The sequence below is a fragment of the Trifolium pratense genome, linkage group LG5 (genome assembly GCF_020283565.1).
Source record: "Trifolium pratense cultivar HEN17-A07 linkage group LG5, ARS_RC_1.1, whole genome shotgun sequence".
NCBI classification, from domain to species: domain Eukaryota; kingdom Viridiplantae; phylum Streptophyta; class Magnoliopsida; order Fabales; family Fabaceae; genus Trifolium; species Trifolium pratense.
The window spans coordinates 35,544,168-35,570,787 of NC_060063.1; the positions used below are offsets into that span (position 1 = coordinate 35,544,168).

At 37.6% G+C, this 26,620-nt stretch overlaps 1 protein-coding gene and 2 long non-coding RNA genes across 4 annotated transcripts; 2 read left to right on the top strand and 1 right to left on the bottom strand.

The window, feature by feature from the left end:
• Window positions 1-9,664: 9,664 nt before the first annotated feature.
• Window positions 9,665-13,405, bottom strand: LOC123887150. 2 transcript variants are annotated; one of them, XM_045936439.1, is made up of 2 exons: window positions 12,168-13,405; window positions 9,665-10,980 (listed from the first exon to the last, which is right to left on the bottom strand). In XM_045936439.1, exons 1-2 carry the CDS (start codon window positions 13,385-13,387, stop codon window positions 10,944-10,946), a joined length of 1,257 nt encoding a protein of 418 aa, XP_045792395.1. In that variant the 5' UTR covers window positions 13,388-13,405; the 3' UTR covers window positions 9,665-10,943. The 2 variants fall into 2 exon arrangements, with proteins under 2 accessions (XP_045792395.1, XP_045792396.1); XM_045936440.1 differs by lacking the exon at window positions 9,665-10,980 and adding an exon at window positions 11,215-11,736.
• A 3,632-nt stretch (window positions 13,406-17,037) lies between these two features.
• On the top strand, window positions 17,038-18,877 carry LOC123883124. Its single transcript, XR_006800113.1, has 3 exons — window positions 17,038-17,298; window positions 18,138-18,196; window positions 18,828-18,877. It is a non-coding gene; the product is annotated as an uncharacterized LOC123883124 (long non-coding RNA).
• A 5,090-nt stretch (window positions 18,878-23,967) lies between these two features.
• Window positions 23,968-25,651, top strand: LOC123883125. Its single transcript, XR_006800114.1, has 3 exons — window positions 23,968-24,071; window positions 24,912-24,970; window positions 25,602-25,651. It is a non-coding gene; the product is annotated as an uncharacterized LOC123883125 (long non-coding RNA).
• Window positions 25,652-26,620: the final 969 nt, after the last annotated feature.

Below are 26,620 nucleotides of genomic sequence, written 5' to 3' on the forward strand. Positions count from 1 at the left end.
TCCTAAAACAAATTGATAGCAAGACATGGAAGACAATTCTGAGAGGATGGACTCCACCTGTGAAGATGGACAAAGATGGTAAACCAACTCTTGAGTTGAAATCTGCTGAAGAATGGTCCAAAGAAGAAGATGAGCTTGCTCTTGCAAACTCAAAAGCTTTATATGCGCTATATAATGGTGTTGACAAGCACATATTCAGACTCATCAAAAAGTGTGTCTGTGCTAAGGAAGCTTGGACAATTCTTGAGACTGTTCATGAAGGTACCTCTAAAGTGAAGCTATCTAAGCTACAACTCCTAACAACTAAGTTTGAGAATCTAAGAATGAATGATGATGAAACCATTCAAGATTTTCACATGACCATACTTGATTTTGACAATCAATTTGATGCCTTGGGTGAAAAGATACCTGAAGAAAAGCTGGTAAGAAAAATGCTCAGGTCTCTACCTAAGAAGTTTGACATGAAAGTCACAGCTATAGAAGAAGCAAAGGATATCACAGATATGAAGCTAGATGAACTGGTTGGTTCACTACAAACCTATGAGGTAGCCACAAATGAAAAGATGGATAAGAAAAACAAAAGTATTGCTTTTGTTTCAAATGCTGAGGAAGAAGATCAACTGAGTGACACAGAATCTGAACAAAGCATCTCTGATGCAATGGTTCTTTTGGGAAAACAATTTAATAAGGTGCTAAAGAGAATGGACAAACGCTCTAAGACAGGTGCAGCTGACATTGGTCGCAACACTTACAGGAATTTCAGAAAACCTGTGACAGATGAGAAATCAGCTCCAAATAAAGGTGTTCAATGCCATGAATGTGAGGGGTTTGGTCACATTAGAAGTGAATGTGGAACCTTTCTGAAGAAACAAAAGAAGGGGTTAACTGTAACTTGGTCAGATGAAGATTCTGAAGGAGAAGCCGATACTGCAAAAGCTATACATGTATTGACAAGTGTTTGCACATCTGACACTGAATCATGTGAAGAAGAACTAACTTTTGATGAACTTGCTGAATCATATAAAAAGCTGTGTCTGAAGAGTGCAGAAGTCTGCAAAGTCTCTGAAGAGCAAAAAGAGACAATCACTAAGTTGCAAACTGAGAGAGCTGCTAATTTGTCAAGAATCTCTGAATTTAGTACTAAATGGGAAGATAGTTTAAAGATCATTGAGGAACAGAAGGCAACTATCATCAACTTGGAAGCTGACAAGATCAAACAACTAACTGAGATAGCCCATCTGAATGAAGAGGTAACTGAATTAAACTCTCATCTTGAGAATTTAAAGAAGCATGTTCTTAGGCTATTCAAAGGAAGTGATCTAGATGAAATCCTGGAAACTTTGCCTGCTCCTAGTAGATCCAAAACAGGCATTGGGTATGAATACAAAAATGTTAATAGGATTATGGATTACAACAAAGAAGGGAAATATATGCCTGAGATAAGTAAACAACCTTCTCCAAAAATGCATGACAGGATGTTGCCACACCTGGCTCCTAGACAGCAGAGACAAGTGTCACCACATGTGGCACCACATCAGCAAAGATGGCAGAGACCTAGATTTATACCTAGACCTAGAAGCAGGTACCACTCATGGAGATGTCACCACTGTGGAAGAAAGGGGCACATAAGGCCTTACTGCTACAAATTGTATGGTTATCCAAGTGAAGTTCCTCAAGAGTCTGATCCATCCATTACTAAAACAAGGATGGAATGGAAGCAAAAAGATGATGCAATCAATACCAAGGAGTATACAGCTGAAAGCAGTGGGAAAAGTTTGATTGCCCATACGTCTCTCAGAGCCTCATCAAAAGAAGATTGGTACTTTGATAGTGGTTGTTCTAGACACATGACTGGTGTTGAAAAATATTTAAAGGAAGTAAAATCCTATGCCACAAGTTTTGTGACATTTGGAGATGGAGCAAAGGGGGAAATCAAAGGTATTGGAAGACTGATTGACCATGGTCTACCAAAACTTGAAAATGTTCTCCTTGTAAAAGGACTAACTGCCAATCTAATCAATATAAGCCAACTATGTGATCAAGGCATGAAAGTCAACTTTACAAAAAATGAATGTCTGGTCAGCAATAATGAAGGAGACATCCTTATGAGGGGTGTTAGATCAAAAGACAACTGCTACTTGTGGATCCCTCTTGAAGAAGCTAATGTATCTACATGTCTCTTAACCAAAAATGAAGAGGTTAAGCTGTGGCATCAAAAATTAGGACACCTTAACCTGAAGAGCATGAAGAAAGTCATATCAGAAGAAGCTGTCAGAGGACTACCAAGCTTACAGATACAGGAAGGCAATATCTGTGGTGAATGTCAGATTGGGAAGCAAACCAAAGTGTCGCACCAAAAGTTGCAACACTTGTCCACCTCTAGAGTTCTTGAGTTACTACACATGGATCTGATGGGGCCCATACAAGTTGAGAGTCTTGGAGGTAAGAAATATGTTCTTGTTATTGTTGATGACTTCTCTAGATATACTTGGGTAAATTTCATTAGGGAAAAATCTGAGACTTTTGAAGAATTCAAAAATCTTTGTTTACAACTTCAAAAGGAGAAAGACTGTGGTATTGTAAGAATCAGAAGTGACCATGGTAAGGAGTTTGAAAACTCTAAGTTTGCTGATTTTTGTGCTGCTGAAGGAATAACTCATGAATTTTCTTCACCAATTACACCTCAACAAAATGGTGTGGTTGAAAGAAAGAATAGAACCTTACAGGAATGTGCTAGAGTAATGTTGCATGCCAAAAATGTTCCTTACAAGTTCTGGGCTGAAGCCATGAATACAGCTTGCTACATTCACAATAGAGTAACATTAAGAAAAGGCACTGCTACAACACTGTATGAACTATGGAAGAATAGGAAGCCTACTGTGAAATATTTCCATGTGTTTGGGTCAAAATGTTACATTTTGGCAGATAGAGAACCTAGAAGAAAATTAGACCCCAAAAGTGATGAGGGGATATTTTTAGGTTACTCAATCAACAGCAGAGCGTACAGAGTTTTTAACTCCAGAACAAGAACCATGATGGAATCAATTAATGTTGTTGTTGATGATAGTGATACAACAAGTGCAGAGCCAGCTGAAGAGACAGATGTCATAACACCTGTCCCAACACCTGATGATGATCAAACTGAACCTGAACCTGATCAACATTCTGAATCTACTACAGAGGTTCCTAGACCAAACAAGGGACCATCTACTAGAACACAGAAGAATCATCCTCTGGAACTTGTCATTGGAAATCCAAATCAAGGAATTGCAACAAGAAGATCAAAAGAAGCAATCTCCAATTCATGTTTCATATCAAAGATTGAACCAAAGAATGTTAAAGAAGCTTTGACTGATGAATACTGGATCAATGCTATGCAGGATGAACTAACTCAGTTCAAAAGAAGTGAGGTATGGGATCTAGTACCTAGACCAGATGGTATAAATGTTATTGGTACAAAGTGGGTGTACAAGAACAAAACTGATGAAAATGGTGATATTACTAGAAATAAAGCCAGACTTGTAGCACAAGGATACACCCAGATAGAAGGAGTAGATTTTGATGAAACTTTTGCTCCAGTTGCTCGCTTGGAGTCCATAAGATTACTCTTGGCTGTGGCATGCATTTTAAAATTCAAGCTATATCAAATGGATGTAAAAAGTGCATTCCTAAATGGCTATCTAAATGAAGAGGTATATGTTGAACAACCAAAAGGGTTTGTAGATCCAAGCTTTCCTAACCATGTTTACAAACTAAAGAAAGCTCTCTATGGATTGAAACAAGCCCCTAGAGCATGGTATGAAAGATTGACTGAATTTCTTGTCAGCCATGGATACAAGAAGGGTGGTAATGATAAAACCCTGTTTGTAAGGGAAGAGAAAGGGAAGCTAATGATAGCTCAGATATATGTGGATGATATTGTATTTGGTGGAATGTCGCGACAAATGGTGGAACATTTTGTGCATCAAATGCAATCTGAATTTGAAATGAGTCTTGTAGGTGAGCTAACTTATTTTTTAGGTCTTCAGGTCAAACAAATGGAAGACACCATATTTATCTCTCAAGAAAAATATGCAAGAAACATAGTGAAGAAATTTGGAATGGAGGGTGGTAGTCACAAAAGGACACCTGCACCTACACACTTGAAGCTTACCAAAGATGAGAAAGGGGTTGATGTGGATCAAAGTCTCTATAGAAGTATGATTGGGAGCTTGCTATATCTCACAGCTAGCAGGCCTGATATCATGTTTGCAGTTGGAGTATGTGCTAGATACCAATCTGAACCCAAGATGAGTCATCTGACTCAAGTAAAGAGGATCTTCAAATATGTCAATGGCACATGTGGCTATGGAATTCTATACTCTCATGGTAATGATTCTACCTTAATTGGATATTGTGATGCAGATTGGGCTGGAAGTGCTGATGATAGAAAGAGCACCTCTGGTGCATGTTTCTTCTTGGGAAACAATCTAGTATCTTGGTTTAGTAAGAAGCAAAATAGTGTGTCTCTATCAACAGCTGAGGCAGAATATATAGCAGCTGGGAGTAGTTGCTCTCAATTGTTATGGATGAGACAAATGTTGAAAGAGTATAGTGTGGAGCAAGATGTCATGACACTTTACTGTGACAATCTGAGTGCTATAAACATTTCTAAAAATCCTATTCAACATAGTAGGACTAAGCACATTGATATACGTCATCATTTTATAAGAGAGCTTGTGGAAGAAAAAATTGTTACACTTGAGCACATTGCATCTGAAGAACAGTTAGCAGACATTTTTACTAAAGCTTTGGACGCAAGTCAATTTGAAAAATTGAGAGGCAAATTGGGAATTTGCCTTTTTGAAAATCAATAGCAGTTACTGCTTGGAGAGCGTGCAGCAGTTAATTTCTCTCTCCCACTCTTGGTGCACGCTAACTTAAGGAAGTTATTATTGGTTTTACAAAACCAACCTATCTTCACGCAAACTTCTCATCTTCTTTTCTCTCTCACGCAAATCAACTCAACTTCCACTTTGCATTTTCTCAGAGAACGTTCAACTTCCATCTCCTTCAATCACAAAATTCACCTCTGTTCACTAATCATGTCTGACTCGGCCAAATCTTCACCAACAAAGACAGATGCTGTACCATCACCACAAATGGCGATAAATGCTATTCCTCTCAACACCATACCTGCCACAAGTCCAACGATGAGGAGAAAATCTGTTGCAAAGAAGGCCAAATCATCGCGAACGAATACAAATCCTTCCTCTCCTGCTGCAATTAAAACACGTAAAGGCAAGAAAGGGAAAGGTGAATCGAGTAAGCCTTTTACAATGTCTGAACTTCACATTGATCCACTACCATCAAGTGGTGTTGCAACGCCTGTCTCCAATCCTACAGAAGAGAATGTTGACACATCTGGTAAGACTTCTGTTAATTTAGGTCTTAATGTTGAAAATCCTGCTGAAACCCTAGGTTTAAAGGACCCTGATATGTCTGAAAAATTGGGGAAAACTGTTCCTAACCCCCCTACTGTTGTTGATGCTAATATTGGTGCTTCCACTGAGACCAATGAAGCTGTTGCTGATGAGTCTCTCAAGAAAACTGCTCCTGAGACTCATGTTGCGCCGAATGCTGCAACACATGGCGCTGCGCCAAATGTTGTGCCAGATGTTACCACATCTTTGGCACAGGGAAATATTGTTGACTATTCTGAGTCTGATGAGAGTCCCCCACCTAAGGCTACTGATAAAGAAGCTGTTCCTGATAAAGTTGTGAATGAAACTCCTGAGGTGATAATTGTTAATGAAAATGAAACTACTGTTAGTGATAAGGTTATTCCTGCACATTCTGAAGCTAGTGTGGCTAGGAGGACTAGAAGTAGGGCTGGTAAAGCTGTAGAGGCTACTAACACACCTGTCCAAACACCCAAACCATCTAGGGCTGAAAAAGTTACTGGTAAAAAGCCCCTATATGGACCTCCAAAACCTGTAAGTAAGGTCATTCCTAGAACTGAGACTAGGAAAAGGAAGGCTCCACCAACTAGTGATTCTGATTTTGAACCTGAGAAAGATGTTGCTGCATCTGGCAGCACATCTAGAAAGAGTATAGGAAGGAAGAAGGTTCCTCAAACTGTTCCCTATGCTCCTTTAGACAATATATCATTTCATCTGGAGAATGGTTCTGCAAGATGGAAATTTGTATATCACAGGAGGCTGGCTCTAGAAAGGAATTTGAAAGATGATATTCTTGAATGTCCTCCAGTTGTTGAAGCTCTTGAGTATGCAGGTTTGATGAAAACTGTGGTTGGTTTGGACAAGTGCTATGACAGGCTTGTCAAGGAATTTTTGATTAATGTGGCTGCAGACTGTAATGATCCAGCAAGTCCTGAATACAGGCAAGTGTTTGTTCGTGGAAAGTGTGTTCAATTCTCCCCTATTGTGATAAACCAATATCTCCAAAGAAGTTCTGATGAAGTGGCTCCTCTAAAAGCCACAGATAATGAAATCTGCAAGGTCCTCACTGGTGGAAAAATTAAAGTGTGGCCAAGCAAGGCAAAGCTGTCTGCAACTTCCCTCTCACCATTCTATGCTGTTTTAAATAGGATTGCTGCCCATAATTGGGTACCAACCACCCACTCAGGTGATATTGCAAGAGGATTGGGTAAGTTCATTTATGCTGTGGGTACAAAAGCCAAATTTGACTATGGTGCATATTTCTTTCAAGAGACTCTGAGCCATGCTTTAACATATGCTGTTGAGAAACCAGTTGCTCTTCCCACTCTGCTATGCAATATTATACTTGAACAACACCCAGATATGCTAAGAAGTTCTGATGTTCCTTGCAAAAGGAAAGGGGTGTTGGTGATTGAGCAGAGGTTGCTGGATGGGACGAATGCTGCAGCAGGTGTTGGCACATCTGTCCAGACTGGGGTACTCTCTAGGAAGCAGATGATTGCAGACTTGACTGAGACCAGCAGAGCTCTTGAGGCCAGGAAGCTGAAAATAGACCGTGTGATTGAGGCACTCAAGGCTGAGGAAGCTGCTGAGATGGCTGAGGGTGAGCCCGATGGACAAGAAGGTGAAGGAACTAGTGGCTCTGAGGATGGCTCTGAGGATGTGATGGAGGACTCTGATGAAAGTTCTTCAATATGATTTCTGATGTTTCCTTATATTTGTTTTCCTATTTGATGTACTTTTGGTGTTTCTTTTGCTGTCCCTTTTTTTTTTGGGCAAGGCCCTGAATTTCTAGCACCTGTGTGTGCTCTATGGTCTGTAATAACTGCACACTGATATTCTCTATGCTCTGGTACACTATGATTTCCTATTCATGATGTTTGTCTAAATTATGGCTAAAAAGGGGGAGTAATGTGTGTGTGTGACAAGTGCGTGGGCAGATGTTGCAGATGTTCTCACATCTGGAGACTGTTGACTGTTTTTGCATGAATTGTTCGTATGCTCGTATTGAGGGGGAGTGTGAGTAATATGCATGTACTGAGGGGGAGTAGTGAATATTCTTTCTCTATCTGATGAGTGTATGCATGAATTCAGGGGGAGTGTGAGTGATATTATCTCTTGATCGCCTGAATATGTTTGGTGACAAATGTTGTGCCAAGTGTTATGGCACCTGACTATTGAGTCCATTATCCACTATGACTGAGAATTTATTTTTCTCAGATGTTTATGGGAATTTATTTTTCCCTGTTGTTCTTATGATGAATGGATGCGCGTTAAACTATTAGGAGTTTATTTCTCCTACTTAGCATCTACTATGGGAGTTTATTTCTCCCTTGTGTTGTTCCATGAGGCTAGTTGTTTCTATTCCGCTGTTGCATTGCCTCTGATGCTACTTGACTATCTTGGAAGTAGTTTTTATTGTGTGTTACTTTCTTTCCTAGTTGTGTGATCATGTTGACTCGAAGGAAAGGTAATACTGTATCTCTCTATATACTGGTCTAATATTGTTTTAGCCAAAATTTGCCAAAGGGGGAGATTGTTGGGTTTTTGTATATTGGCTACATTTTGCAAAAACATATTTTAGCCAAGTGTTGAGACAAGTGTGCTGACCCCAAGTGTTGTGACAAATGTTGTTACACTTTGGAACAACACCTGACTCTGTATCTGCGCGCGCCAGCTGGATGTTATTATTTTCTACTCAATCTTTTGAAGATCTGTTTGAAGAATTATTTCAAGGTTTCTTACAGAGGAGGGCGCACGTGTTTAATGTGTTTCATGAGGCAGCCAAACCCTAGTTTTATTTTCCAAAGGAATTATATTTTTGGAAAATATATTTTTGCGTTTCAAAAATATAACTATTATTTTCAGAAATATATCACTGCTGCCGCAATTCTAGAAGCCCTAATTTTGTCTTGAAGCCCAAGTCGTTCTACTACTATAAATACGAAGGCAAGCATATGGTTTCAAGCATCTAAAATCGTGTTTTACAAAGCGTGTGTTTTTAGGGATTTTAGAGTGTTAATTGTGAGCCTTTCTTGTGTCTCATTGATGCAAGCTTAGGACCTGAGTGTTATTGAGTTGTAAGTGTGAACTTCTCCTAAGCTTTGAAGTACGGAGATTGTTCTATTGTGTTGTGTGGTTTACTCGCAAGCTTTTAAGCAAGAGTGAATCCTAGTTTCTTAGGAGTGTGTCTCCACCGGTTGTGTTTGTGGAATTGAATAGCAGCGCTGTCTGTGTTGCTAAGGTGGGAATTGGGACGGGGTCTCATATCTAGGAGTTCCTAGGTAGAAGGGTCATTGGGTAGTGATTAAGTGAGAAGTTGTAAACGGGTGAGTTTAGCTTCGAAGTAATACTGCTGATAGTGGACTTCATTCCTGGATTGGTATCCCCCAGAGTAGGCTTTAGGCTGAACTGGGTTAACAACTCTCGTGTGTTATTTACTTTACTGTTTGTGTTGTTTTATGTTATTTGCTCTGTTTATAGACAAGTGTTGGCGCACCAGTGACAACATCTGTCTACAACAGACAAGTGTTGCTACACCTTGAGCAACACCTGTCCACTGTGTGCCAGGAATTTCAGACGTCTTTGATTTTTTTTAAAAAAAGGATTTGAGGGAGTAATTCCTAAATATTCTTAAAATCAATCTTAATTTAGAAACTGATTGCCCCTATAATCAGTTTTTTAATCAGCTTTGTCGACATAATCCCTAATTTTAAAGATCTCTAACTGATTCACTTCTTGTGCGCCATTACATACAACAGAACCCGACGACCATAGGCAACACTCTTTGTGACAGATTCACACAATTCACAATATCACACAATTTTAAAGCAATAAAGAATTGAAACGTGATTTCGGTGTGGCTGCTCTAAATTTGTTCTCAGTAGAAACATCAACATTGAAACTAGTAATAGTAATTATAGGTGATGAGTTGGTTATAGAAGAAGAACAATTAGTGTTCATCAATGTCACTGTACCATCATCGGGCAAGCATGAAGCGGTTACTGTCGTGGAAGTGCTATAAAGTCTCGATACTCCAAAATTATTTAAATATCGTATTAGATACATATTTGACACCAATACGTGTCCGATATTGTCTGAAACCTATCCAGCAGTTAAAATTTTACCTTTTTAATGAAAAATATCCAGAGTATACTTAATAATTTCAAGCTTAAAGTTTCAATCATTAAATTGAGTAGACCTTCCTACATAGTTTGTTTATACTACTATGGATTCTTTTGGAAAATGCAATTTTGGTCGATACTGCATATAATACAAAAACTCTTTTCACTTCCATTTGGCTGCACACAAGAATTTACTGCTATGGATTCTTGATTGAACAAGCTATAAAGCAAGTCATCTAGAGTATCCTCTACTTTAGCATAGAAAGAATAAACACTTAAATCTTAGGAACTAACAAGCTAAGGTTACATGAGATCATGAAGTCACCTATTTAGGTTCCTTGTCTCTCCATTGGACTAGTAGGAGATTGATGCATCATAAAATTCCTACACATGTAGTCAGTGGCATGCCATTGTTTTCCTCTGTGTATGCAAGTTTCATTTTTTCCTCATATAGCTTTAATATATAATCAGACTCCTTAAAGCTGAAAACAAACTTGCTCAAGAACAATTTCTCAGTATAAGTAAATGGTTTGACTAAGCTTGCCTTATTTTCTCGCAAGCCTTTCATCAAAAGAAATTGCAAAACTGAATCCCTTGGAACGATCCTTTTATGTAAACTATAAGTGAACATAATTGGAAATCTATGTCACAACCACACATGTGGCCAATAAACATTGGCCATGTGTCAGCACAGTTTGAGTGCAAGATTTTTTTTATTGCCGACAAACAAGTTTGCTGGTTAAAATAGGAACTCGGTTCGCAGCGTAGGTAGTGAACATGAGCTGCTTTCCAAATTTTGCTATTTTACGCACTCACTACCTAACTGATGTTAGAGCACATTTACTTAAACGTTATCTTGTAGCCTTAATGCAGTTCAACTCGGTTTTGCGAAACTGTTGCATAGCAAATTAGCAATTTTGTTATTACAAAGAAACAGGTTGGTGTAGAATGGTCTCAATATCATTATCATGGATTTGTACTTGATTCTCTGGTTTGTCATTTTTTTCCAGCCACCGGGATATACTTTTCCGATGTTGGAAGTCATATTTTCTGGTCATGTAACATCGGGGCCAACATTGCGATGGATGTTGCCGATGACAGAGTTATATATCACTGTCGGACGACTCTAGTGCTCAGTTGGTTTTCCACAAGCAGAGCACGACATTGAGACCCTTTAATTCACAATCCTTTTCTTGAAACCAATATCCAAAAGAACAACAACATTGGCAGAAACTGAAGAGCCCTAGCAAATACAACCGGCTAATTGTTATTCGCATCATTGCATGAACTGTATGTCGATATCAGATTATCATTATTTTGTTCCTCTAACCTATAATGGTTGATAAATTCTCAATCCGGCCTGTAAAAACTTGGGTGTTTACCGCATTTTCGGATGATATTTATCATCCAAAAACCTGTAATGAAAGATATTTATCAGTATTATTCATAATGATTTTTATTTGAATGCCTCCTAAATTATTCAACAATGGTGTGTCTGGATCACCCCTAACATTTTACAGGTTTCAGTTTTCACATCAGTGTTTTATTTCTTCCTTATTCACACATTACCCTTCAATCAAACATCAGACAAAGGCACGCTAACCTGGAAAAGCCTTCCAAGAAAATTACTATTTCTTGCACAAAATCAATCAACCAAAGAACAACCTTGGTCTATATTCCTCTCCCACATAAAGGCAAATAGTCAGATTTTTATTTTTATTTTGGAATAAAAGAGGGCTGAAGCACAAGAAAAATAAAAAGTGCAAATTAAATAGACAAGGAGTCTTGACTCACAACACATCAGCGTCAAAGCGATCCTTAATTTCTTCCAGAAAACACATCAAAGAGATAGAACTCATCTTCTAAGTTAAAGGACATATTAGCAACGCTATCTTCACCACAAATTTGTTGTATATAAACATGATTCAACTTAATTGCCCAATCAAGATCCACCGTTTGACGAAATCGTTGAACCAACCTACACCCCATGACATTTACTCCACCTACATTTTCGATGTGGAGATGACGACTAATGAATCCACACACACCTCTATCTTAGCGAACCCTCAATCTCTGGCCAGCTTTAAACCTTCAAGCACACCCCATAATTCTGCAACAACGGCATTGCACCTCCCAATATATTTTATTTTGAGAACCCTCTTAACCATTCCCTGTCCACACCTCCAATAGTCAGATTTTGTCTAGACTGAAACAACAGGTGTGTTCACTTAAAGGTAGAAGGTTCACTTTCCTAAGAGTAGATAAATGTTTTTCAAAATAAAAAACGAAAGAACACAATGAATTAGTAGACCTGCCTATATAGTTTTTATACTACTACGGGTTCTTGATTGAACAGACACGAAAGGAGAATAAGCAATAAATGCAAGACCATTTTAGTTTTTCTATCTCTACTAGATTAGATATAAGAATTAAGATAAATCATAAGGTAATATTAATTATGACAACTTTTGGTCCAAGTTAGCAAATAAAACAAGTCAGCAAGAGCATGAGCATCCTCTATCTTGGCATAGAAAGAATAAGCACTTAAATTTTAAGAACTAACAAGCTAAGGTTACATAACACAAGAAGATTATGAAGTCACCTATTTAGCGAGTGGCATGCCGTTGTTTTCATTTTTTCCTCATATACCTTTAATAGATAATCAGACTCCTCCTTAAAGCTGAAAACAAACTTGCTCAAGAACATTTTCTCATTATAACTAAATGGCATAACTAAGCTGGCATTGTTTTTTCGCAAACCTTTCATCAAAAGATATTGCAAAATTGAAGCCCTTGGAATGATCCTTTTATGTAAACTTTTATGTAAACTATAAGTAAACATATTTGGAGATTTAGTAAGTGCCAAGGAATGCCAACCCATTTGATTGACCCAAAAAGTCATCAATAAATTAATCTTATCAATTGAAACCATCATCAAATTAGGATATGACCTAAATGCTTGAAAAATAGCTTCATCAGACCAACCCCATTTCTTAAAGACATCAACTTTCTGATTCCAAAGTGTTTTACTCATACATTTCTTGGCCATCAAAGCAACCCCAAAAGTAGTCGTTGAAGGATCAAACCCTAAACCCTTAACTTCCTCCAATGACTTAATCAAATCAGTTGAACCGAATATAGATGTATTTGTTTGAAAGAATACAGCAATGGCAGAATTGCAAACTCCAAAATCACTCATCAAATTGATATTAGCCACAATAAGGTCATATGACATACAATCAAATGAATGCCATTGTCGAATTAAGCGAACAATGACATGCTTGTCGGTTTTCAAGAACCTACTTAATAATTCAAAAAGAGGGATTATTCGTTTCTTCAAGCCATGTAGTAAAATTCCAGGGTTTGCTGTCAACAATGAAACAATATCAGAGGAAGAAACACCTTTGGATAGAAAAAATTGAAACTTTGGCAATAAGGTTTTATGGGGTTTTGATGAAAGTAACCATGGTGATTTTGTGATGATAATGCGTATGTCGGAGTGTGAAAACCCATTGTTTTTTAAGAAGGTGATAACCGAATTAGGCTTTTCTAAGGTATTGAAACGAACCTTATTGCTGTTGAAATATTTGAGAGCTGATTCAGGTGAGAAATCAAAATTGTTGATGAGATATGATACAGCGAATGGGTGTGTGTCTGATTCTGATGCTGTTATTGTTGTTGTTGTTGTTGTTGCTGCGGTGCAGCATCTGAATCTGAGTGAAATTGGGAATGAAGAGTGTTTCTGAGAAAGAGGGTCGAATTTAGGGTTTGTTGTTATGAACCCTAAAACAACATTCGGTGGGCATAGAAACAATTTCGACATTGATTGATTGGAAGAGTGTGAGTGAGTTGCAAGAGAATAAAAATATAAGAGTTCTAAATTCTCTTTAAGAGCATCCACAATGGAGCACTCCATTTTTGAGTACTTAAATGGTCCTACATAGACACATCATCAATTTATTATTTTTTTAATAATAGTACCTAATAGGTACTCAACCCCTCTAATGGAGCATTTCTTAAAAAGTTCTAAAATTTGTCCCATCAATAACTCCACATCATTAAAATTTGAAATTTAATTTAAAATAATATTGCCAAATTAATTTTTTTTAATATATTAAATAAAGTGGGTCCCATAAAAAGAAGAGAGAGAGTTCTTATATTAGAAGTGGTACCTATTAGGTACTAAAATGTGTTGTGCTCCAATGGTAGTACCTAATAAGTACCATGAGTACCTAATAGGTACTACGCCATTGGAGATGGTCTAAATCAATGCCGTTATGATTGATTCAGTTTGTGCGGTTTATTGTGATATAAAAATTTTGACAATATTACCAACAGTATAGTTTTGGATCGCGTAAAATGATATGTTTTAACAACTTGCTGTTTTATGGACTCAATTTGGGTTGAGCTTACTAAGTTGGACTAGGTAATAGGTTGATTGCTCTTAGTCGATAGATATAAGTATTGCGGTTTGATTTGGTTTGGTTCGGCTTTCTGAAATGAAAATCGCAAACCAACCCAAACCATGCGATTTAGAAGAAAAGTGATTCGTGACGTTCAAACTAAATGTGGTTTTTGCGGTTTTCGACTTGGATTGGTTCGGTTTGCGGTTTTACTTTTGGATTGGTTTGGATACGATCACCCAGAGTAGACAATGTCAAAATCATCATAAACTTAGAGACACAAGTGAGTGAGAGAGTTGGGGTTCGAACCCTAATCATAACGTTCGGTCTAACAATTTTACCAATTTTTTTGTTAGTGAACGAGGACTTATGGACAAAGATAATTTAATTTAGATTTCTCTACACTTTTAAAAGATTTAATTTATTATTTTAATAAAATAGAATAAATGGAACAATTAAGTGTGAGATCCGGTGTTCGAACTCTGATTTTGCATATATAATGTAACGTTCATACTTGAGTTATGATCATAGCGACAAGAAAGAAAAAAAAAAGATGATTACTTTTTTTTTTGAACGGCAAATGTATTATTAATAATAACCAGATCTCTGCACAAGGAGGACAGAGACCGATGAGAGGAGCTACAAAACAAAGGCGCCTTATATAATTGGAACACCAATGAAAATACCAAAATATACACCACCTAACAAAGGTCTGTTGGAACAAAATTGATTTAAAAATGTTAGCCCCTAAATCTATAAAGGTTTTGATGATAACAAAGTATTAATAAACAATTGGAAGGACTAAAAATTTATTTTAAGTGCGCAGATATAAGCATCATATAAGCTCTGAATGAAGCTCAGAGGATGTGAATTCAGAAGTTCACAAGCGCTCAGAAGATGTTGGACTTCAGAAGTTACAACCTTCAGAGGATGAAGTCTTCAGAACTTCTTGAGTGACTAAAGCCTCATCAACCTCTGAAGATCTTTTTGATATCTGTGAAGATTCCCTTTGCAAGTCAACTCTTCTACCAATGAAGAAAAGGACCTTTCAAGCCTGATCAGTTCAGCTACTCTTGTTTTGTCTGTCCTCACTTGAGAACGTGGGTCTTCAGACTTGTTAGCTGAATAAGGAAAGTCTACTCTGCAGTAGTCAAAGTATCTGAAACTCTTACTCAGTTTAGATACAAACAAACTGCATCAAGACAGACTGCTTGAAGACAAAAGATTATCAACTCCAACGGTTCTTTTTGCAACGACTCTTTTCTAGTGGTATATATACTAGAAGAATCAGCTACAACATAAACACTATTATTAAGGATTGAACGTGCGCTGAACAAACTCTGAATGCTGCATATACAAGCTCTGAACCTCTTATCAAGTGTTTTTGCACTTTAGTCAAATACTCTGTACTCTTTGTATTTGTTCTTTTTAGGTTCTTCTAAGAGCATTTGTATATTTTCATATACTTTACTATTACTTGAGGAAACTTAAGCTTGTGTGCTTAAGTGTGAAGTCTTAAGCTTGTGTGCTTGAGCATTGTTGTGAAGTCTCTTGCTTGTGTGCTTGAGCAGGTGTAATCTTGTGTGATTATAGTGAAATCCCTTGGAAGTGCAAGGGGACTGGACTACTCTCGTTCTGTGAGAGGAACCAGTATAAATTGCTTGTGTGATCTCTCTCTCTCTCTCTCTCTCTCTTAACGTGTTTATTGTGTTATTTATCCGCTGCCGTTGTAGTTAAGTTAAAAACTTGAAAAAGTTTTAAACTTGACTAAAACACAATTCAACCCCCCCTTCTTGTGTTTTCACACCTTCAATTGGTATCAGAGCCTGGTTTGTTACTTTCACTTAACAGTGAGACAGTAAAAGATCTTGTGAGAACACTATGTCTGGAGGAGACGATAGTAGTCCTAGAACTGGTGAGGACAGTACTGCTGCTAACAGTGGTGGTGGTGGTGGTCCTAGAAATGCCTTTGGTTATGACTACTTAAGTAATGAATCACATGAACATAGTGGCAATAGAAAAGCCCCTATATTCAATGGTGATGCTTCATTATTTGAGTGGTGGAAAGAAAGATTGTATAGCAATATTACTGCTATTGATCATGAGTTGTGGGATTTGGTTGAGCTGGGAGTAACTTTTGAAAACTTAAATGAACATGGAAGGTTGTCCATTGAGCATAGAAAGTTACTCACACCAGCTAACTTAAAAACCTACACTAAGCATCATAGAGTTAAGGACATTGTTGTTGGTGCTATTAGACATGAGGATTATGTCAGAATAGAGAACAAGTCTGTAAGACCCTAAATTCCACCTTACTTTAAGTGTGTTAATTGTTTGAATGTATTTTGGAAATAGTGGAATAAATGAGTATGTTTTGTTGGTTGAAGTCGACGGAGTCGTTTTGAGGCGTTTTGAGTCGTTTTCAGAGTTGTTGACTTTTGTTGACTTTTAGGGGTTTTTGTACCCGGAGCCTTTTTGCTTAATTTTTCGCGTAGTTTTCGATTCCGAGGTTTATTGGTTGAGTTAAGAAATGCTTGATAGCATTGTTTGGTGTGAGAACCATGGGTTGTGGTTAGCTGGTTTAGGGTTTTAAATATTTGGTTCGTGTATCGTCGATTAACGACATTATTTGCTGAGATCGTGTCTGTTTCTCGCTCGAGTGTCAGAATTGTTTGGGGTTTGTTTTGTTGGTCTTCTTTTGAGAGCGCGAACGTTCCTGTGTTTTTAGAATTTCATTTTTCGCGTTAACCTATTTTCTTATAAAACTATCTAAAATTTGTCCGACGTTCCGAAATCTTTCGAACTCGGAATTCTTTTAAAATTTAACCCGAAGTTTTATATATCGGCGTGAGTTAGGAAATGTCCTTAAAATATTTTTATGAGTTAGGGTTGAGAATCACAGTCGAGGAAAAATATTTCGAGTAACTTTTCGTAAACCATTTTTAACGGACATTTAAATTCTTAATTTTCTTATTTCGCGACTTTCGTCCGTGAGCGTAACGCGACTCGTCTGTGGAGGGTTTTAATCACTAACACTTTATGAAAATATCTTGTGGTCTCAAAAGTCAAACTTGATCCATTGGCTAGGAATTAACAAGGCTTTAGTTGCACATTTGATCCAAGGGCTAGGAATGGCAAAGACCTTTGTATAGTAAGGAGGTTTAGGCACTTAAAGGACTTAGAAAAATCAGATTTTCACTCCTCTTTTCCTCTTCAAAACCGTGAACCATTCCCCTTCATACTATTCATCCCAAAATTCTCATTTCTTGACCAAATCATCTCATCCAAAGCTAGTTGAATCCTTGGAACTTGCAAGAGTAACATCACTAAGGTAACTTGATCCTTTCTTTCCTCTATAGCTGGCCAAACCCTTAGGGTTTGATGATTTATGTTTATGTTCTTGAGAAAAATAATTTGAGAATTTGTTAGAAAATGAATTGTGATCCATAGGATGTGTTCATGAGTGTTTAACTAAGATTGTTTAGGTTTAGTTTGTTGGATTCCATGAGTTTGATGAGAAGCTCATGAAGAAATGGGATTAGGGTTTTTGAAGAAAATTCTAATTGATCAAGAACATGGAAAATGGTTTAGTTTTTGTGTTTAATGAGTTGTTTTAAAGCTTTTAGAGAAATGGATAGGTGAAAAAGGGTTTAGTTTTGAAAAACAAGAAAATTGTTCTTGAGTGTTCAAGAGGAAACTTTCATGAGTTTTAGTTTGTGGTTTAGAAAAATGTTTGTTTGTTCAAATAAATGATTTTGGGAACTAAGTGATCAAGGCTATGGTTTTAAAAATGAAAATTTGTGGGAGAATGCCTTGATTTCTCAATTCTGGACAAACTGTGCAGGGGCATTTTCGTCCATTTAAAATTGTTCCAGTTCCAAAAAAACTTAACCATTTGATCCGTCTTTTCGAGACGAAGAGTTTGGCGTATGGTTCGTCTCGATTGGACAAGAATTGAATGTGTTATGGTCATTTTAGTTTGAAAACTATTTGGTCGAAAATTGTGTTTAAAAGAGTTTTACTTGAATTGGTGATCAATTAGGGAGGTCTCGAAAACACTATCCGAGAGTGTTAGAACGTATCCTTAGAACCCCTTTCGGTTGTGTAGAATAGGTTCGTTCCTTTGGTTTTGTCGGAGAGTGACTTATGGTATTATGTGTATTATTTTAGGAAACGAGTAACGGTGTTTAATTGCGCGTTCGATTGTGTGATTGGAAACTTTTGCCGAGGTAAGGGCATCTTCTATCCATGACTTTAAATTATGTCAAAAGCCATGAAATATTTGATGTTTGAATTTGTTTGAAATGCATGTGAAATGTATTCATTTTTGGATGGTTTGTAGGGTTGCATTAGCATATGATGTGAAGTTATATGCTCATGCATTCATTGGTAGACATGTGCGTACAGTGAATGGCGTTACTAAATGTCTTTTGTATTTTTGAGTATTAGACTCGTAACGCACAGTGAATGACGTTACACAAGAGTCTCTTATCTATTTATTTTAGTAAGCTTGTGATGTACAGTGAATGGCATTACTAGAATGTTTACGACTCCCTGCGGTGAGGTTAATTTCCGGAAATCATGCATGTGACGTACAGTGAATGGCGTCACGGTGACGTACAGTGAATGGCGTCCCAATGGTGCACAGTGAATGACACCACCATTCATTAGAGTTTTGCATTAGGCTATGTGCGCATTTTATTTATTATGCTTGGGTGCGACTTTGTGGTAATTGCCTAATATTTGTATACATGTTAATTGCTCAATACTTGTATTTATGTTAAATGCTATTTGCCTATTTGTTACTGTTGGTGACCCTTACTTTTGCATGTATACATCGCGGGCTCCTCCCACCCCCAGACGATGGAGCGCCATCTGAGACCGTAGGCCGTGTGGACGGCGAGGACTTCGTGGACTATCCCGGAGTGTAGAGAGTAGCGCTTTTTAGGCTACACTTTTGGTTAGGCTTAGGGCTTAGTTTGTATTTTTGGATGACTGTATGTCTTATACATTAATACTCATACATGTTTAGTGCCTTTTGGCCTTGTGATATATTCGGTTCATAACTCGTGTCTTTTGGTTGATGAACTTAATGTATCCGCCGTATGTAAATTATTCAGGTACACACTTTGCTTCGAGGAAGCCCTGTAATATAATGTGTCGATGTTATATTTATTTTCTATTGAATGACGAATTGCCGAGATAGCTGCGGGCGTTCACGCGCGCCATTTTATTTAAGCGTGTTGTTTTAAAAAAAAAAATAATAATACCCCTTTTTATGCTTTGGAAAACGGGGTGTTACATTTTGGTATCAGAGCTCGGCAGTAGATCTTCAAAGGGAAAGTGTGTACATGGGTTAACAGTCTGAGGTCAGTCAGTTTTGAGTTCGATTCGCGTCAGTTTAGCGAATCATTAGTGGGTAGCAGTGTGTCTTGTTTGCTAGTATTGGCGCACTAACTCGTTTCGTTAATGTGTGTCTTCAACCAATCCGTGATTCGACTACTTTTGGCGCTTATCAAGTTGGATGTGGAATATTCCGTGGAATTGGAAAAAAAAGATTTATTAGGCCAAGTGTGTCTCCGTGGGGAGCATCAGTCCTAATGGTGAAAAAGGAAAGAGGGTGGAACAAATCAAAACTACAAGGGATTCTTGGAAGTAGCATTCGATGTGGTCACTCGAAGATGTTGAGTGTGGACGAGTGGACGTCGTTCTTGTAAAGGATTGCAAGTATGGAATTATTTAGGGTGACCTTTTAAGAAAATATTGGATGTCTTCTACGATGAGTTCGGGACGAGACTCGATGAAGTCGTTTAGTTGTCAAGGAGGTGCGACTGTTGTGGAATGTTGGAGCAGACAACGAGGTCAATTGGAATTAATTTCGATGATTGGATAATCCTCGGGGCGAGTCATGTTGGAATTAATGGGTGTGGCGCATCAAGAGTGAGTGAACCTAGTGTGGTTAGGCGACGATTATATGAAGGGTGAGTACCTTAAGGGTTAAGTTGAGTGTTTAAGATATGTTAGGATTTTGAAATGTGAGTATTAAGGGTAAAATCTGGTGATAATTGAAGGTAGGAGGCCAAGTATCACGTTGGTAAGTGAAAATCTATACGTAGTTCAGGAGATAGTAAGTATAGATGTCGAGGTGAGACAAGAATATAGTTGATTAATTGTTGGAACAAGGGTGAATTTGGAGGGATTGCTAGGTAAAGAACGAGTAGTCCAACCTTGAAAAGTAAGTTTTATGTCGATGTTAAGAGATACAAGAGGTATATAGTATGGAAATGCCTATAGAATTGTAGATGTGTAAGTTAGAATTGTTAGTTTTGGGGGGGTAAAATGTAAGAGAAATTAAATTTCTCAAGTAGTTTGACGGGATTAGACCATAAGTGAGTAGAGGGCCGGTATGAATGGACATTTAAGTTAACAATTTCAATCGACCAAGAGGGTTGAAGGACCAAGTAGCACCTTGAGAGTATGATATCATAGGGGATGAAGTGGACAAGTTTTAAATAATTCAAGTTATGGACGAGAATTTTAGAAAATTTTCTAAGAAATGTCTTGTTGTGGGTAGAAAAGGGGTTCATTAGTGAGAGTACTAAGACAAAGAGAGTGATAGTTGGAATGACTTTTTGTTGAAGGTTAAGATGTAATGGAGGAATTTGATAGTATGACTAGTGTTTAAGTTCTTGAGGGATATATTCGAAGAGATTGATTTAGGAATCAAACATTATAAGGAAGTCATGTAGTGTATGGTTTTTGCTTGGTGGGTAGTCTCAAAAAGACGAGCATTAAGATTTGAGATAAGTGTCGGACACTAGATGGATGAGCAAGATAAGTAAATTTGGAAGTTAATCATAATGACGTTCTAAGGATAAGTTTAGAGATAGTATGCATAAAGAGCTAATTACTAGGAGCTTGGAGGATTAATTATTTTTGGGGCGTTCGATTTCGAGGAACATGTTGGTTGTACCATAGAAAAGGCTAGAAGTGAGTAAGAATTTTATGATTAAGTAGATGTGTCAGGATGAGTAGCGAGAACGTATATGTGAAGTTGGTAAATAGTATTAGAAAAAAATACTATAACTTTAGATCGTTACGACGATTTGGGATTGGTCGAACGGAAAAAAAAATATATTTGTTACGATGTAATTTCATGTAGAACGAGAGAGTTTTGGTTCGGGTACGCCAAATTAAGGATGTTGTTGGATTTAACGAGTTATTGGGTATAGTGGTTTGGGAACCAACTCTAGGCGGTTGTTGAACTCGGATGTTGCGAATTTTTAGAGAGTCGAGGAGGACTAATTTGGAGTTTTGGTAGAGTTATAACATCGGCGTGGTGGTCGCGATGGAATATTGAGGTTGTGTGCTAGCAAGAAGGTGAAAAGAAATAATTAGAGTTTGTAAGGAAAGGCTGGCAACCTTATTGTTTAATTTGTCAGAGTCAAAAGGAATAGTAAGAAGGATTGCATTGACGTATCTCGTAAGAAGTTAAGGTTGAGTTAAGAATCACACGAGGAGTGTATGCCAATGAAAGTGGAACTTGGTATATGTAGATAAAAGCACCAAAGAATAGCGATGGAGAAAAGAGGTTTAAATTGGAAAAGAATGTTACGGTTGGTATCCGAACGACTAAATTATTAAATGGAAAATTGCACATCGGAATTTGGACGTCGAGACAAGTTTAAGTAGTGATGTGACATTAAAGGACAAGTGAATGGAGCGAGGAAGTTAGTCGTTGGGAGAAACTTTTTCATGAGGAGTACTGAAGAAACACATGGAGATGTGGTTCATGCTAATTGAGGATTCACAAATAGGACTACCTCACACATAATTTGGAAAATTATGATTGTGTGTGTATTAAGGATTCGAAATCACCACATGAATGGATGTCATGGCGGTAAAATTGTTGTATGCGAATATGAAAAGGAGGTTAGTAATCGTTCTAATGAATACGGGCATAGCATGGTGGAAAGTGCACGTTGAGAAAATCAAGGACATCGGATGTTAACGATAAAAGGGAGATGTTGGAACAATTAAAGAGGTCGAGGGTGACAAACTCTTTTGAGGAAAAGAGAATTTAGTGGTATGAGGAAAGAAACTCAAGGGAGTTTTAAAATGGTTTGGGAATTTAACAAAAGATGGTGCGTGCCAACGGTGGTAGTCAACGAAGAGAAATGTTTTGTGTTGAGGACTGCAAGGGTGAGCTAAGTGTTCAGTTGGAAAAAAAAATGTGCAGACGCGTAAGGGGTTGAATTGTGGAAAGCGGAGATTTGTTTAAAAGGAAAAGTTGCTTGAGATTTGGATAAAGAAAATCCAAGAGACATAGACGGTATAGTTCGCAAGTGCCAAGGAAACGTGGGAGTTGTAATCACCAACCGGATGTTGGGATGATATTATTAAGAATGAGATTGGAATGAGATCCGTGAATGAACGAACGGTTAGGCGAAGTTATGAGATTAAGAAAATTTAAGGATTTACAGACATTGGTAAAGTTGTAAGATTCTACAAAGATGATAATTTCTTTTGGAGTGTTTATGTTTTGGGGGGATTGTGTCTCTTCAGCGAGATCGAGGTAGTAAGAAATTGAGGAAGGGTTTGGTAAACCACGAAGGAATTGTTGAACCTTTGTGGCTCAGATGATTTTGAGCACAAGTGACGGAGAGCGCTATTGTAGTTTGGTAAAGATGGTATATGTCACCATCATGGTTGTCGGCTATCTATTGACAAATTGAGGGACTGATCACTCTTAATCTCTTGTTAATAGTAGACGGAATCGTGTTGACTGAAATAGACTAGTTTTGCCGACTTTAGTAGTGCATAGAGTTTTTGGAAATTCTTTGGAGGACAGTCGGTCACCACTTGGCGTGAACCTAATGGAATAGGCTATGAAGCAGAGACGGAAAAATGTGACCTTGGAAGCAGAATGTGTTGACCTAGGTTCGTGGACTGGTGGTAAAAGTAATTTGGAATGGTGAACTCTTTGTGTGGTGTTAGTAATAAATGGTTGAGCTATCACTCCTGCTTAGTTTCGAGGACGAAACTTCTTTTTGGTGGGTAGAAATGTAAGACCCTAAATTCCACCTTACTTTAAGTGTGTTAATTGTTTGAATGTATTTTGGAAATAGTGGAATAAATGAGTATGTTTTGTTGGTTGAAGTCGACGGAGTCGTTTTGAGGCGTTTTGAGTCGTTTTCAGAGTTGTTGACTTTTGTTGACTTTTAGGGGTTTTTGTACCCGGAGCCTTTTTGCTTAATTTTTCGCGTAGTTTTCGATTCCGAGGTTTATTGGTTGAGTTAAGAAATGCTTGATAGCATTGTTTGGTGTGAGAACCATGGGTTGTGGTTAGCTGGTTTAGGGTTTTAAATATTTGGTTCGTGTATCGTCGATTAACGACATTATTTGCTGAGATCGTGTCTGTTTCTCGCTCGAGTGTCAGAATTGTTTGGGGTTTGTTTTGTTGGTCTTCTTTTGAGAGCGCGAACGTTCGTGTGTTTTTAGAATTTCATTTTTCGCGTTAACCTATTTTCTTATAAAACGATCTAAAATTTGTCCGACGTTCCGAAATCTTTCGAACTCGGAATTCTTTTAAAATTTAACCCGAAGTTTTATATATCGGCGTGAGTTAGGAAATGTCCTTAAAATATTTTTAAGAGTTAGGGTTGAGAATCACAGTCGAGGAAAAATATTTCGAGTAACTTTTCGTAAACCATTTTTAACGGACATTTAAATTCTTAATTTTCTTATTTCGCGACTTTCGTCCGTGAGCGTAACGCGACTCGTCTGTGGAGGGTTTTAATCACTAACACTTTATGAAAATATCTTGTGGTCTCAAAAGTCAAACTTGATCCATTGGCTAGGAATTAACAAGGCTTTAGTTGCACATTTGATCCAAGGGCTAGGAATGGCAAAGACCTTTGTATAGTAAGGAGGTTTAGGCACTTAAAGGACTTAGAAAAATCAGATTTTCACTCCTCTTTTCCTCTTCAAAACCGTGAACCATTCCCCTTCATACTCTTCATCCCAAAATTCTCATTTCTTGACCAAATCATCTCATCCAAAGCTAGTTGAATCCTTGGAACTTGCAAGAGTAACATCACTAAGGTAACTTGATCCTTTCTTTCCTCTATAGCTGGCCAAACCCTTAGGGTTTGATGATTTATGTTTATGTTCTTGAGAAAAATAATTTGAGAATTTGTTAGAAAATGAATTGTGATCCATAGGATGTGTTCATGAGTGTTTAACTAAGATTGTTTAGGTTTAGTTTGTTGGATTCCATGAGTTTGATGAGAAGCTCATGAAGAAATGGGATTAGGGTTTTTGAAGAAAATTCTAATTGATCAAGAACATGGAAAATGGTTTAGTTTTTGTGTTTAATGAGTTGTTTTAAAGCTTTTAGAGAAATGGATAGGTGAAAAAGGGTTTAGTTTTGAAAAACAAGAAAATTGTTCTTGAGTGTTCAAGAGGAAACTTTCATGAGTTTTAGTTTGTGGTTTAGAAAAATGTTTGTTTGTTCAAATAAATGATTTTGGGAACTAAGTGATCAAGGCTATGGTTTTAAAAATGAAAATTTGTGGGAGAATGCCTTGATTTCTCAATTCTGGACAAACTGTGCAGGGGCATTTTCGTCCATTTAAAATTGTTCCAGTTCCAAAAAAAACTTAACCATTTGATCCGTCTTTTCGAGACGAAGAGTTTGGCGTATGGTTCGTCTCGATTGGACAAGAATTGAATGTGTTATGGTCATTTTAGTTTGAAAACTATTTGGTCGAAAATTGTGTTTAAAAGAGTTTTACTTGAATTGGTGATCAATTAGGGAGGTCTCGAAAACACTATCCGAGAGTGTTAGAACGTATCCTTAGAACCCCTTTCGGTTGTGTAGAATAGGTTCGTTCCTTTGGTTTTGTCGGAGAGTGACTTATGGTATTATGTGTATTATTTTAGGAAACGAGTAACGGTGTTTAATTGCGCGTTCGATTGTGTGATTGGAAACTTTTGCCGAGGTAAGGGCATCTTCTATCCATGACTTTAAATTATGTCAAAAGCCATGAAATATTTGATGTTTGAATTTGTTTGAAATGCATGTGAAATGTATTCATTTTTGGATGGTTTGTAGGGTTGCATTAGCATATGATGTGAAGTTATATGCTCATGCATTCATTGGTAGACATGTGCGTACAGTGAATGGCGTTACTAAATGTCTTTTGTATTTTTGAGTATTAGACTCGTAACGCACAGTGAATGACGTTACACAAGAGTCTCTTATCTATTTATTTTAGTAAGCTTGTGATGTACAGTGAATGGCATTACTAGAATGTTTACGACTCCCTGCGGTGAGGTTAATTTCCGGAAATCATGCATGTGACGTACAGTGAATGGCGTCACGGTGACGTACAGTGAATGGCGTCCCAATGGTGCACAGTGAATGACACCACCATTCATTAGAGTTTTGCATTAGGCTATGTGCGCATTTTATTTATTATGCTTGGGTGCGACTTTGTGGTAATTGCCTAATATTTGTATACATGTTAATTGCTCAATACTTGTATTTATGTTAAATGCTATTTGCCTATTTGTTACTGTTGGTGACCCTTACTTTTGCATGTATACATCGCGGGCTCCTCCCACCCCCAGACGATGGAGCGCCATCTGAGACCGTAGGCCGTGTGGACGGCGAGGACTTCGTGGACTATCCCGGAGTGTAGAGAGTAGCGCTTTTTAGGCTACACTTTTGGTTAGGCTTAGGGCTTAGTTTGTATTTTTGGATGACTGTATGTCTTATACATTAATACTCATACATGTTTAGTGCCTTTTGGCCTTGTGATATATTCGGTTCATAACTCGTGTCTTTTGGTTGATGAACTTAATGTATCCGCCGTATGTAAATTATTCAGGTACACACTTTGCTTCGAGGAAGCCCTGTAATATAATGTGTCGATGTTATATTTATTTTCTATTGAATGACGAATTGCCGAGATAGCTGCGGGCGTTCACGCGCGCCATTTTATTTAAGCGTGTTGTTTTAAAAAAAAAATAATAATACCCCTTTTTATGCTTTGGAAAACGGGGTGTTACAAAGTCTACTGCTAAATCTATCTTTGATTCTATGTGTGCTACCTATGATGGTAATGAAAAGGTTCAAGAGGCTAAAGCTAGTCTTTTGATAAGGCAATATGAACTATTCACTATGCAACAAGATGAAAACATTGAGACTATGTTTACAAGGTTTCAAATCCTTGTATCTGGTCTTAAAGCTCTTAAGAGAAGTTATTCCACCTATGACCATGTTCAGAAGATTCTGAGAAGTCTTCCTATTGCTTGGAGACCCAAGGTCACTGCAATAGAGGAAGCTCAAAATCTCAAGACTCTGAGTCTTGAAGCTCTGATAAGCAATCTCAGAAGCCATGAGATGGTTCTGGATGCTGACTCAGAAACTAAGAAGAAGTCCAAGTCAGTGGCTTTACAGTCAACTAGGACTACTTCTAAGGCTCTTAAGACTCAGCTTCTTGATATTGAAGAAGAATCTTCTGCTGATGGTCAAGAGGATGAGATGAATGAGGATGAGTTTGCTTTATTCACCAAGTTTCAGCAATGGAACAGATTTAACAAAAGAAATTTCAGAGGTAACAGCTCCAGAAATTTTGTCAGCAAAA